Source organism: Calliopsis andreniformis, unplaced genomic scaffold (assembly GCF_051401765.1).
Source record: "Calliopsis andreniformis isolate RMS-2024a unplaced genomic scaffold, iyCalAndr_principal scaffold0022, whole genome shotgun sequence".
Classification (NCBI taxonomy): domain Eukaryota; kingdom Metazoa; phylum Arthropoda; class Insecta; order Hymenoptera; family Andrenidae; genus Calliopsis; species Calliopsis andreniformis.
The window spans coordinates 8,911,298-8,925,886 of NW_027480432.1; the positions used below are offsets into that span (position 1 = coordinate 8,911,298).

Genomic DNA, 14,589 nt, shown 5'->3' on the forward strand with positions numbered 1-14,589 from the left:
CAATTCAATATACTTTGATGAATTTTTTCTTGTATAATACATTTTTAGGTATGTTAATGGAGAAAGCGCTATTATATCCTCATAACATTATTTCGGTGAGAAAGATTCCATTTCTTCTTTCACGTAGGAGAGTTTATATTCTTGAAGATACCTTTAAGCTTCTGTAATTTATAAATGCTAATAGAAATTAGAAGTATATGGAAGTGTCTTCGATTCGATACAATTTGATGAACACTTTAATGTTCACAGAAATTCTTCTGTTGAAATTCTTAGATATCTTAATAGACAAGACATTATAATTTCTTCTTTTACATAAATTAGCCTCTACTGTTGAAAGTAATTTCATGTTTCGACAGTTTCTAGGTATTATCAAATATATTCAAAAATATCTTCTAGTTTGGGGTGCTACGACTATTAACTATCTCAGCAGACGAGAGCCCATTATTTCTTCTTTCACACATGATCATCTCTAGCTTAGAAAATACTTTCCACCATAAAGAACATCCAAAAATATCATCGCCTCGAAACAGAATACACAGGACGTTATACAAAATGTTACATCCTATACGTCGTACACGTCAATACCATGAAAAAGCTCTTGTACAGTGCACGCCATAAATATACCTACTAATCGGTGATGAGAATCGACTCGTTCCAAGACACCATGAGTCAAGGAGCGAAGTAATTCGTTTTGCAACATCGTTGTGATTGAAAGTGTGATCAAATTTTGCAAAATTCTCGGAACTCCTGGAAACCAAAAATTATCAGAGGACTTGGCAGAAATTCTTGAAAATTATTAACGATCGATATTAAGGATTATTATTTCGCATCGGGAGGCCTTCGTTCGCGGTTCCTCCGCCGGAAGTCCTCTTCACCGCTTAAGAAATACGGTCTCGAGTCCCTGTTCTAATATTCTTCGCGTTACTATCAGCCTGAAAAATCGACGCGCGCAAATATAAACTAACGATATAAGTGGCACGCGCGTAATTTCGTTAAAATCGTGTTCGCCATCGAGTGGTCTGACATTGGACGAGGCTGGCCGCGCGAAGAAATTGGCTTCCCTTCCTCAACGAGTTCTGATTTAAGGTGTGTGAAAATGCCGGATACTAAGGCAATCGCACAGCTGACAATCACAACGTGAGCGGTTGTTCGGTATCGCGGATCATCCGGGGGATAATGATTACAGAACAGACCTGGAGCATGATGCTGGACAGTGATGTCGCGGGCATCAATGAGTAAGTGATCCACACTGGATTGATCTCCCTTTCTTCTGTTTCCTTTTTGGTTTTACTTGAAAGTAGACCTGGGTAAAATATGAAATATCAATACTATTCAGAATAAATTTTAATAAAACACCACTGACCTCGATTCAATTTTTATAATTAGAAATTTCATGAACTTATCATTATAAATATCATACTTGCGTTTCATGATTGTATTTCTAATTTAAGTGTGTTCTATTCTGTTCACTATTTTCTTTACAATCGTATTATTCTCATTGATAGATTCTTCTAGATAGTAGATTGTATTTTCCATATACTGAATTTCAATTCATGGAAGTATATTATAATTGAAGAAAAGCGTCTGCTTTTTACTTAACAAAAAATGGATACATATTTTGTTCAGGTCTGTTTTATAAAAATCTATAAGATTCTCATTTATTTTTTTGTTTAATGCGATACACATCATTAACACAATAACACTGTTCGGTAAGTTTGACGTACGTCCAACTGTTATCGAAGAGATGTTTCTATGCGTTTCTTGATGGTTGCACACTTGCATTGTACTTGCACACGCACAGTGTTCGTTTGTAACTTTTGTTCGGCTAATACTACGAATAAAATGGCAAAATTGCTTCGATAAATCGTTATTCTTCAATTTGATTTCAAAGTTCGCTCAGCTTTGGCTCGAGCGATGCACGCGATGATGGATACATGCGTGTAAAAACTGTATTCTGATCGATAGCGGCTCGCATATAAAAATATGTGTGTGCACTAATTATGATGTATCGTCTCCATTATGTATCTTGCGCAAATACTATTTCCTCGACCGTGAGACGCTCAGGAATATGCATTATAGGTGTTATTTGTTGCGTGCAACAGAGTATGCTCGAGGCATATTATATGATATTGTTTATGTACAATTTAATCAGGGAAGAAATACCTGGAAACGTAGTGCAATGATTGATGTGCATTTTTTGAGAAAAATCACTACAAACGTTTGCATTAATGACTGTAAACATTGCACTTTACCGTAACAATAATTAAAATTATCATTAGCATTGCACCCAGAAAATTGTAATTCCTGGGAAAACCTTTCGATGTTAATTGCCATTGATATTTATTCTATTGTGTGTTTTAAATATCGTCTTTGTTGTTGACGAAATGTTCTATAACTACTTTGTTGATACACTGCTCAAAATAATCATAGGGTTCCCTCCTCAAAAAACATTTTTTAATATAGGGTGCAACTTCGTAAGTAGGGTCCTTAACAGGGTCAAATTTATCAGTAGAAAACAATAAAATCTGGGATACAGTTATACAATCTTCTTTTTTTTTTAATATTTTCCACTCAGTATTTTTATTTCGTTTTGCTAAAATTATCTCTGAAGTTATGTCTTCTCAAGGATACGTGTCATCTTCGGGCGGCTGAGAATCTCTGAAATTTTTGTAGTTATAATTAGCTAAGAATAAAGACATTACGATATTGGGATCGTTTTATTATTATACTACTATATTGATTGAATATTATACCTCTAAAGATGGCTACCTGTCTGTCAACAAATAACAGGGGTAGGTGGAAGTTCTATATTGAATATCTTGTAATCTGAGATGACTGAATAACAAGTGAATACTCGCATCAAGCGTTTTTGTACAGTTGTGCTTTAACTACAGTACTCAGATTAATTCCAAGCCTTATGCAATTAGAGATCCATAATGACTGAATTTCGGAAGAAACTAGTTCTCCCTGAATTATTTTAAGCAATGTTACAGACACTCTACACGATCAGCTCAATGTTAACACGCACTCATTCATGTATCGCATTCTTAAATCGCACATGTATTTCAGAAGAGACAGAACTCAAGAAACTACGTTTTTCAGGAGAAGAAGAAAACTGTTTATGAGATTAGAAGAAAATTATTTACTGAATAAATAATATTGACATGGAAAGTTGTTTTATTTATCAACGATTATTTTTGTGTTTAAATCATTCGTCTGAAGAATAGCCAAGAAAAATTCTGCTCAACTATAGAAAAAAGTAGTAATTACATTTTTAGTAAAACAAAATGTAGTAAAACATTTTGTGTCTCGTTTTAGTGCAAAATTGAAGTTAAATATTTTTAATAGATATTCTAAATAAATTCTACGATTTTAAAGTTCAGTTAGTTCAAAATTTCTATAAGGAATACTGTTATATTTATTAAACTGATTCGTAGTAGTAATTAAAGAACCGCGTTTTTTGGGTTTTGCAACTTTTGAAATATGTGTGTAAAATGTTTTAAATGTTTCTTTGTTGATTTTGAAAAGTGTGTCTCTCCTATTGGAAACAGTTTTATTCTCCAATCTTTTAATATCGCTAGGTTGAGTATTTCCCCGAGGAAACAATTATGGATCAAGGCTGTGAAGAAACTGACTTCCGAGAGGCTGGGCAGGGAAGGATTGGCGGCTTGGGAGGAGCGGAAGTCGAACAACGATCCGGAAGTTCCAGATACCAAAGAAACAACCGAGTCGATCGAGGATGGAGATGTGTCTCCTGATGGCGACGTGGTGCTCGCTGAGCAGCCTGTTGACGCTGAAGCTCAAACTCAGCGAGGTACTATATCAGTCCACAATCTTCTGAAGATATGCAAAATTTGAATTGGTTACTTCAAAGAAATCCTGAATGTTTCCTGTCACTGATATATTATACAACTATAATGTCTATTTCAATGTAAATTAGAAATTTAAACTGTTTTTTCTTAACTCTGCTCTTGGTGAGATTTGTTGATAGTTTTGTATACAGAAATGTCGTTTTTCCAAGCTTAAAATTACTATGTCAGAATGATTGTCTTCAATATCAAGTTCTGCTATTAATCATTCCATGTCAGATACGTTCATCAAACGGGTTAATTAACACATTGCCATTGGCACGTGTTATTAATTTATTCCTTACATGTGTACGCACAGCCTTCAGCTAAAAATACGACTGGATATTTTCAGATGTTTTCAAGAAAGGAGTCCTCTACAAGGGAATATTTTGTCCGTCGCTTTCGAACAGCTTCCACAGCAAACAACTGGAGACGTCCTATCTTCATTACTCGAACCGCCAGCGTCAGAAATCGCTGATAATGCTCAATATCGTAGACCTTAGCCTAAAGGTAGCTTCGGTTTCATTTCATGAATGGATATTTCAGTAGCTTTTAGAACAAGTGGCGATCATGACTAGTTCCTGTTTGAAATTTGGAAATATATGTGTAAATATTTTAGAAACACTGAAACACTTTGTACCATTGGTGGCCAAACCCTGGAGTGATAGAAGACATATTCTGACTATCAGAAATACTCAGTGAGCCTGAGTGAGCTCATTTTAAAGAGCAAAGCTTTTACTTTTATATCCCTGCTTTGAGTTTTTTTGAAAATGTTTTTCTACTCAGCTGCATGTCGAACTTGATACATTTTTTTGGGGAACTAGATTTACAGTGGATTTCAAGTTTAAAGTCTTTCCTTTCTATCGAAGCCTTAAAAATTGATGTATGATTTTTTTCGCCGAGTTACTGAATTTTGAATGAAAGTGTGACTCTGACATTAGAATAACACAATGATCTAGAGATCGAAAAAATTGCCGATGTTTGCGCTGCTGTAACTTAGTGAAAAAAAATGTTACAACAGTGAGTCTGGGCTCATTTTAAAGGGCAATGCTTTTACTCTTAAACCCCTGCATTGAATATTTTTGAAGTCACTTTTCTACGCGGCTGCAGGCCGAGAAAGAGAAGGTGGTTTTTTCCTAGGAGGATTTCTAACACCTAGGAGCCAGATAAGATATCTAGAAAAGCCATATTCAGCTCGCCAGCCACGGTTCGGCCATCGTTGCCTTGTACATTCATTTGATGGGCTCGGTGCAAGAACTGGTCAGCTCCATTATTGGATATTTTATAGTAAAAACTGTCCAGCTAATTGTAAGTGAATTACAGCTACATGAAATGTTAATTTTCGCCAAAAAATAGAGCTGATCGGTTCTTGCACTGAATTCTCCGTTTATATAGAGTGACTCCAAAATAGGTGGGTCCTCTAGGTCTCTATATTCTCATTTTTATGAAGAATAGAATATTCTATCAAAATGGGACCACCCATTTCGGTGTCACCATGTAATAAATCCTTGTTACTCAATTTTCTTTCACACAATACGATGCACACCACAGATTGTCCTCCTGTCGATATGGCTGTGGGAGAGGGATGAAAACAGCGGCGGTCTGATCGAGTCCTTGTCTTGGGTGTCCTGTTGCATGGCGGCGAATCTAGTGGTTTGCATTCTCGGCTGGTGGCGGTGTTTCTCCAACAATTACTTGTACTGGGCTTCCATATTCACCTGGTTACTGATTAACTCGCAAGGTAACCATGAAATAACTGATCAGTCACCTAATTCTTGTCAAGGGGTATCCATCAGCCATCACCTTTTATCAACCTTTGTGTTCTTCTTTGTCTTCAATCGATGAAAAATAATATCCTGGATTATACATACATAGGAGGTTCAACTATCATAAGTTTATATCCTGTCAAAGTGGCAGAAACTTCAATAAATAAGACACTTGGATAAAGGATTAGAATCATAGTGCTGTAGGTGTAATGTTATAATATGGAGCTTGTATACATGTTGTTGGGGGGGATCGTATCTCCGTTTACCGAATAGAGTTTTGCTCCACTGGTTCGCGCGTTGGCGGTCCAGCGAATTGCTTGAATGTTCAGCGAACCGTTGAGAAAGCGGACTTATACCCAGCCATGGGTTGCTATCGATTGGTAATCCACTAACACTATTTAATCAGAACAGAAACTATACTTTCAGAAGAGAGGAATCCATCCAAACATCGGTATGTTTGATACTATATCAGATTCTTAGCTGCAGAATAAAATTGATAAGAATTCTTCAGGTTGCTTGGATTAGAAATTCAGGAGGATCTCGATTAATTAAACGTTATATTCAATATTGGAACGCTCTTTTAATGGCTAATTTATTATTAAACCAGGGTTCGAGTTTCAGCCAAGGTCCCACTGTCCTCTCATCATTAATACAGTGAATAATTAAAAACCTAGATACCAAACATCATAGGTAATTAGGACTCTATTAATCGAGGTCCCACTGTGCTTTCAAGCGTTTTTTAACTAAATTCGTTTAAGAAAATATTTGGATCTGGTTTCTGCCCAAAATTATTAAAATTGACTAGAAAGAAAACGCTTGGAAGAGACTTCTACCTAGCTCTCAAGAATATAATAGCCTTGTCTGCGAGCATGCAAAGTCTTAAAATCAGCAAGTATTGAAAACCATCTTTTAAATGACTGTTTGCTGTCGATTGCAGGCTTCATAGGAGCTGGTTTAGACTTCACCAGCCAGCAACGTCTCATGTGGTACATTTTATTCGTCGTGTATGCGCCTTACGCCATGCTGCCACTACCTCTGAGATGGTGTGTCCTAGCCGGCTATGGGACAGCTTTAACTCATATGGTGATGGCGGGAATAACTTTATTACGAGATCCAACATATGTAAGGATCCTTGGTCTATGACGATGCTCCTTATTCTTGACAATAACCTTCGCGTCGACTTTTTAACGATGCCCCGCCATGTGTCCTCAGCATTTTTCTTTCCCTGTTAAAATACGCGACGTTTTGCTATTGCAGCTGAACAACATCACGTGTGTTGTTCGAATGCTAACGACCAACGTCCTTCTTTATCTTGCAATGAATCTAGCTGGTATGTACACTAAGTATTTGACAGACAGAGGACAGAGGCAAGCCTTTTTGGAGACGCACAGGTCCATGGAGACTCGGCAACGAACGCAGAACGAGAATAACCGACAGGAGAAGTTGCTTCTTTCTGGTGAGACATGTTTCAGTAGTTCTTTACTGCCGTGGTGTACATTTCCTCTTTTCAGATCTTTCTTTATATCAAGTCCAGTGATAAATACAGAGCGCAATCTGGAAGAAAAATTGCTGTTAGAGCAAGGTCAGGCTCTCTTGCGAGACTGCTACTGAACTAGAAGTGAAGAATCAGTCACTTTTGTACTCTTAATTGAGGGGCTCAGTGAAAAACCATTTGCTCCAGTTTTTTAAATTTTGCAATATTAACAAAAAAACTTAGTACTAAAATACATAAAAATTCACATAAATAGTTGTTTTTGGTAAAAATTGGAAGCGAGCTGTTTTTCCGCCGAGTCCTTCAATCGTTAATCTTGCTGAAGCACGTGCTTTGGAATCAAGTCTATTATTCTGGGATTGTTCATAATGCCATTGCATGTTCTGTACGTAAAAGAGGGCTTGTAATTACGTAGATAAGCTCGACAAGTATAAAATATATTTATACATATGTCGAACGTAGTGTATAAAGACGCAGGGAGTTGCGCCGCAAGCACGGGGTTCGTCAGCGCGTATAATTTGCTCAACCGAGTGACAAAAAGGGTCACTAGACACTTTCACTCGATTGCGTCAGATATGTTTTACCGATAGCCCAGCAGTACTTTGCTTTTACGTGTTATCGATTTCTAGACGATCATTCGTTTAGGGAAAATATGTGAAACAGAATGCAATGAATGGAGGAAGATACTCTTTAACTGAATTGAATCGGAGTTGAAGAACAGTAGAGGTCCAAAAACCATATTTTGAGATATTTGATGTCAATGTCTAATTCTATGTATTTTACATATAGTTTTGAGATTATATGTAAATGGCTAATTTTGGATTTGTTCTGTTCTGCAACTCACCGACTCAATTACAGTAGAGTCTCACATCTGAACCATAATAGGGAGTCTCTCGATAAGTTAATTTCTGAAGATGTCTTTAAATATTCGAAAATGTTGCAATTGTTAAGTACTTGATAGAGGAGGGCCCATTATTTCTTCTTTCACACATAATCATTTCTATCGTTGAAAATGCTTCCCATTATAACAAATATCCAAAAATATTGTACACTCGATATAAGACATAAATATACTTCAACTTGCTCTAAATCAAGGAAGAAACTCTTCAACTGAATTAGTATTAGATATTTTCGTAGAGAATTAGAATATTACATCGAGTTATTCGACGAGCTTCTGACATTTTAAAATGGCGCATAAAGATAAAATTTACTTGAATAAATTCTTCTACAAGTATTTTATTCTAATAATGGAGAGCTCTATTTCACTGGACATCATTTACGAAATGGTGCAAACAGTAAGAAGCATAAACATGATTTGTTAGGATCTTCAAGATATCTGTGAAGTGGATGTTCCTTACAGTTTTACCAGACTTCGTGGCCAAAGAAATGATCCGTGATATCGCCCGTGAAACTGCTCGAGGTGGGACGATCTCCTTTACACCCAATCAATTTCACAGAATATATATCCATCGATACGAGAACGTTAGCATACTCTTCGCTGACATCAAAGGCTTCACCGGTATGTACTCACTATAGGGTGTCTTATTTTGAACAAGATAATAAATAATTGATAGTCTTCTTCGATGAATAATTCAATTACTGTATCCTACTGACTACAATTCTCAAAACCAAATGTTCTTAAGGAACATTAGTATTAAATAATATATCTTTTCTCTTTATCAAATGTATAATTTTTTTCCTTATCGTAGCTTTGGCCAGCCACTGCAGTGCCCAGGAGCTCGTCAAAGTCTTAAACGATTTATTTGCTCGTTTCGACAAGTTATCAGCCGAGAATCACTGTCTGCGTATAAAATTACTTGGAGATTGTTATTATTGTGTTTCTGGGTTACCAACTGCAAGAAGCGATCATGCCCATTGCTGCGTGGAAATGGGCTTACATATGATTAAAGCAATCAGGGATGTGCGATACACGACGAAGGTGACGTTACTTTTTTCATTAAGCATATTGCAGCCTTGGAATGAATTTTAACGAATAGAAACGATGTCCAGGTTGATCTGAACATGAGAATAGGGATCCACAGTGGTTCAGTGCTGTGTGGTGTTTTGGGACTTCGAAAATGGCAATTTGATGTATGGTCCTATGATGTTACACTGGCTAATCATCTTGAGAGTGGAGGCATCCCTGGGTAAATAAATTTTAACTAGGAACATTAGTTTGTTGACGACAGAATTATATAGATCTTTTTATGAGTTACAAAATTGATCAAATATTAGGCTGAAACATTGTTATTTTTTTAATTACTGTAACTTTGTGAAAAGAAGTCATATACTAAATTCTCTGGAGTTATTTTAAAGGGCTAATCCTCTATTTTCACATCTCTAATAAGTTGAATTTCCACGAAGATATTTCTGCACTAAAAAGCAGATAAGAAAATGAAGATAGTTTTTTAGTAAAAAGCTATAAAAATTTAAATGGCTGTAGTTTCTTTTAAAAACTTGTTTTCGTGAAAATTCATCTTAGAAACATGGAAGTAGAGAATTTATCCTTTAAAATGATTTCAAGAAAGTTAGAATATAACTTCTTTTCACGAAGTTACAGTACTTCAAAAATTTACAATAATTCTTAACTATATTACTCATGTTTTAGGAGAGTGCACATCTCTGAGGACACCTTAAACTGTCTAAACGATGTGTACGACGTGGAACCAGGAAATGGAATCGAAAGGGACAATTATTTAAAAGAGAGGAACGTAGTGACGTATCTGATAAAACAAGTGGAACCAATGAAATCCAGACGAAGGTATTCTTCGCGACCTAAGATATGGTCCGAGGACGACGCCAACAAAGGTAAAAAGAGCTTCAAGATGAACAATCCACTGGCTGCGAACAGCAGCGCTCCGAATTCCTCCACAGACGACGATATCGGCGTGGACTGGACACCGGAAATTCCATTCGAGAATGTGGGTAGCTTGCAGTCGCCAATATTTCAGATCAAAGGATATCTTCAGGAAATTAATGATGTTTGTACAGTTGAATACGGCAACGTCGGTCAGTAATCTGGAGTCGGAGTATCTTGAAGAGGAGAATGGTTCTGGGAACAAAAACAAAGCTGCCGCTGCTGCTTCCGCTAAGGCTGCGGGCCTTGAAACTGCGAGCAACAAGAGGATGAGATCGGCGAACATAAATGCTTGGACTTTGCGTTATAACGATGAGAGTCTAGAATCGAAGGTCAGGTCGATATCTGCTATTCTTTTCCTAATAAAGGAAAATCTATTCCAGAATTTCTATTGCTAGATTGAGATCTAGTGAGTAGGGAGGTTATTGCATAACTTGTGTCCACATTATCTTGCGTATCGTCGTTTTAAATCATTTTTACAAATGTTTGTATTATGATTCATTCATTAGCTTCCATTAATATGGAATTATGCTCAGCAATCTTTATTTCCGATGACTTCTGTCTTTGCAGAATATCCTTATTGTTTTCCTTCATGTTTAAAAAACTCGTTTTGGTGATAAGATAAAGAATTTTAAAAAAATGCAGTGAAATAGCCACAATTGGGAAAAGCCGCTAAACTGCATATTTACCGCAATTTTAAATTCTGAAATTACTCCAGAATATTACAGAGGGTTTTTCACATTTCATAGTCAAGTAACTCCAGTTAGAATTATTCCAAAATTAACTGATGTAATCGCCACAGAAAATGATGTGTTGCAGTTTGGTCAGCTACGCGAGGATATGTTTAAATCCAACATGATCTGTTGCTATGTTGTCTGGATATTCATCGCAATTTGTCAGGCTGTCATTCTACCAGAGTAAGCTTGTTATATTTCCCAACTATCCCAAATCTCTAAACTATCTTTCTTCTTGCCTGTGTCTCAACGATAGCTTAGTACTTTGTCATTTAAATCTCACCCTGCATCATCAATTTTTACTTCACAGCTGCACAATTCTTCTCCTTTCACTGCTACTAACAACGCTCATCTTGGTAGCATCATCCGTCCTAGTCATGGCCGAGGAGTTCAAAACCTTGCCAACATATTTGCAACACGCTTCTTCGATGCTAGTCCACAATAAGCAACACCGAACGATTTTCATCTGCAGCGTGATCAGTCTCATGGCTGTGACGTCCATTGTCGGTGTCTTAGCGTGTCCTGCGTCGATTCGACGGTACCCCGATGCTCTAGTGCTCGAGCAACAGCAGTTGATGACCCAAACGTTGCGACCAGAACCCCTGGTGGCGACAACAGTCGGTCTGGATCAGTTGATACTGACTTTTCTAGAAACAGCTCTACGAGATGAGACACCTGAAGAACGGAGAAACGTTTCCAATGAGAAGAACCAGACGTCGCAAAGCTCCAATAGCATAGAGACGGAACTAACGAGGAGCAATGGCAAGGGCCTGCCGAAAGGCCGAAGGAGAAAAGAAGTCTTCAGGTTTTGTAGACACGAGCAATGCTGTAGCCTTTTGTTCGAAGCCTTGAAGGATATTACAAAAAGTTTGTTCATGATTATAGGGATCAAGACGTTATCTTGAGGAAGATACTGTCGATGCCTGAACAGGAGCCCCGAGTCGAAGCTCTGTTCTCCAAGGATTACGATGAAGTCGTTTTAGAAATGACTTGTGTGCGCTCGGAGTACATCGTGTTCACATGGATCCTGTGTCTCATTGCGTTGGCCTCGGCTCTGAAGTTGTATTACCTAGTGAAGACAGCTTTGGCTACTATCATCGTGTCGGTTTATGCTGTGCTGATCCTCGTGGTCTGTAAAGATTTCTTCACAGTTCCTGGAGAGAAGAAGGATTCGTGAGTCCAGTTTCAAGTTTATCCTTTGTATCTCAAATAGTTCAAAGTATTGCGTCAATGGCGATTATGTATTGTTTCTTTCAGAATCTCGATACCTCTTTCGGCGCAAATGCTCACGTTTTTATGCGTGTTTCTTGTGATGGTCACATATCACGGTAGATTGGTAGAAGTTACGTCCAGGTTGGACTTCTTGTGGAAGCAGCAGGCTGAGCGAGAACTGAGCGACATGATTGAGTCGCGACATAATAATATGCAGCTTCTGAAGAACATTCTGCCTGATCATGTGGCTCACCATTTTTTGACGCAGGATAGAGCGCCTGAGGTAAATGTTCCTTTTGTTGCATTACACTTAGTAAGTGCTGTATCTTCGAATTAACATATTTTTACAGGAATTGTATTCTCAATCACGTGATAAAGTTGGCGTAATGTTCGCTAGTGTACCAAACTTCACAGAATTTTATTCAGAAGACGTTAACAAAGGAATGGAATGTATACGATTGTTAAATGAGATTATAGGTAAGTGTTTTGAATCCTTTGTACAATATTCTATTTTGCTGATATTTCAATTGAACAATTGAACACAGTATTGTGATAATTATATTGCAATATTTTTTCTTTAGCTGATTTCGATGAGCTTCTTGATGAGAATCGATTCCACTGTATTGAGAAGATAAAAACTGTTGGAGCAACTTATATGGCAGCTTCTGGTCTCAATCCATGTCAAAATGTAAATTGAAATAATTCACTATCTCCTTGCTAAGCTTTCTTTTACACAAGAAAGTTCTGTTGCTCTAAAATAATGTGATTTCATAATTTGCAACGAATTCCCCTTTTACAATAGGAAGACGGTTTACAAATTTCATTTTTATAAAGCTCAGAGTGTTTATTATAATATAAGCAACTTTTAAATCCTTCAAAAGCAACAGAACTTTTTTGATTACTTAATATTATTTTGAAGAAAGTTGATACTGAAACTAAAGTACCTATTCATATCTTTGAACTCTAGGTGTACCTATTGCAACTTGGCAATAACGATAAATCTTACTAAAATTTTTTTCTAGGATAAGAACAAAGACGACATGGAGCACTTATGTAGATTAGTAGACTATGCAGTAGCCATGCGTCTTCGCCTCGAGGATGTGAATATCCACTCCTTCAACAACTTTGACTTAAGAGTAGGCATCAGCTGTGGTCCACTAGTAGGTGGTGTCATTGGAGCTCGAAAGCCTGTGTTCGATATTTGGGGTAACACGGTAAACTTGGCCTCTCGTATGGACTCCACAGGCGTCATGGGAAAAATACAAGTGCCGCAAGATATAGCTAGGGTAACTAAAATATTCTAAGTAATAGGACTATTTTAACGCAAAGACAAATTATAAATTGAATCATTATAGTTCTTGGAGTCAAGAGGATACCAGACCCAAAAAAGAGGACTCATCGAAGTCAAAGGAAAAGGAACGATGGAGACTTACTTTGTACTAGGCAAAGGCAGCATGCAACAGGAAGGCACAATCAAGCACACGACCAGGTGCCGAAGTCTTGCAGCCGTCGTTTATGGCGTCGTTCAGGCGCGTCGTAAGCAAATGCGGGCACTTAGAAGAACATAAGTATCGTATTCGGGTTAGTTTCTTTTTAGTTTGTGTAATATCTTGGTGTCAATTGGCATTAATTACTAATCACTATCAGATTAATAATTTTAGGTGGACCTGAATCACCAACGATTCGCCAACAGCACAAGGGAGTTCCTAAATGGCTATCCATTTAAGTACTCACCTTGTCCAACGCATCTTGACTTCGGTGACCTAATGGGAACCGGTGCTTTCTGCGGTGGTTCAGCCGTTGGCGGGTCAGTTTCTCTTGTCGATTTTTCGGTGCCTAGCTACGTAAATGGTCCATCCTTGATAAATGTAGTAGCTGATGTACATGCCACCAGACTCAAAATATACTATACAAATAATTACCTTATTTTCGGAGATTTGTGGGATCTTCTCCAGAGAAGAGGTTACGGATAAGATCCTCCAGAAATGAGAAAGAATAAGAAAGTTACTTGTATGGTCTGTTTTAAGTATCTCACTCTGTAGTAAGATTCAAAGAATGATAGACACTTATACTTAACACGTTAACCATAAGAAACTTCCTTTGTCGAGCAACTGGTTAATGTGTTAATTATATTCGAATGATGTTTAATTTTAGAGATATGTAAATTGACTTTGTTTAGTATTTGTAATTATGTTATAAGTATTTTCTGCTCACTTGTATTCGCTTGTAACCCTTTGGGTGATCCAAATTGATATAATTCCACAAACTTACACTAATAAAGTGTTTGTAATGGTTTGCTTTTAAAATCAGAAGAATAACTCGCCATGCAATCTCCCAAAGGGCTACAATTCCAGTGTAATCTAAGAATAATTCAGAAACAGATTTGTCCATAAATAAGTTACTGTAAAAACGAGTGTACATCTGAATAGTAGTTTTAACATTTTATACAATGTTTAAGGACTCTGTTGTGATTACTGATTTTGTGTATCAATGAATTCTTATGCATACTGAATTTTCTCTGCATCTGCTGTACTTTTGTTCTCTGATAAACTGAACTTAGTTTTACATATCAAGCAAACGTGGATGTAAGTCTGATAAGTGTAAAATCATCCAAAACTGTATTATACTTTTACTTGGCTGAATTACATAAAGTTACAAGTGAAACGAAGAATATTTCATT

At 37.1% G+C, this 14,589-nt stretch overlaps 1 protein-coding gene across 4 annotated transcripts in view; it reads left to right on the forward strand.

Annotated features, from left to right (window-relative positions):
• The window catches only part of Adcy8 (adenylyl cyclase 78C), a 21,476-nt gene extending 6,903 nt beyond the window's left edge, over positions 1-14,573 (forward strand). For 2 of the 4 annotated variants that reach the window (XM_076391156.1, XM_076391153.1), the window contains 20 exons: positions 1,187-1,235; positions 3,582-3,814; positions 4,201-4,358; positions 5,400-5,589; positions 6,552-6,736; positions 6,872-7,070; positions 8,467-8,625; positions 8,816-9,045; positions 9,117-9,253; positions 9,715-10,027; positions 10,098-10,295; positions 10,783-10,880; positions 11,008-11,502; positions 11,583-11,870; positions 11,955-12,192; positions 12,260-12,386; positions 12,491-12,597; positions 12,932-13,195; positions 13,265-13,490; positions 13,571-14,573. In XM_076391156.1, the coding sequence (XP_076247271.1) occupies positions 1,201-1,235; positions 3,582-3,814; positions 4,201-4,358; positions 5,400-5,589; positions 6,552-6,736; positions 6,872-7,070; positions 8,467-8,625; positions 8,816-9,045; positions 9,117-9,253; positions 9,715-10,027; positions 10,098-10,295; positions 10,783-10,880; positions 11,008-11,502; positions 11,583-11,870; positions 11,955-12,192; positions 12,260-12,386; positions 12,491-12,597; positions 12,932-13,195; positions 13,265-13,477 (3,867 nt within the window). In that variant the 5' untranslated portion in view covers positions 1,187-1,200 and the 3' untranslated portion in view covers positions 13,478-13,490; positions 13,571-14,573. Of the gene's footprint in view, positions 1-1,086; positions 1,236-3,581; positions 3,815-4,200; positions 4,359-5,399; positions 5,590-6,551; positions 6,737-6,871; positions 7,071-8,466; positions 8,626-8,815; positions 9,046-9,116; positions 9,254-9,714; positions 10,028-10,097; positions 10,296-10,782; positions 10,881-11,007; positions 11,503-11,582; positions 11,871-11,954; positions 12,193-12,259; positions 12,387-12,490; positions 12,598-12,931; positions 13,196-13,264; positions 13,491-13,570 lie in introns of all 4 variants that reach the window. The other 2 variants (XM_076391154.1, XM_076391155.1) reach the window with 2 other exon arrangements.
• Positions 14,574-14,589: the final 16 nt, after the last annotated feature.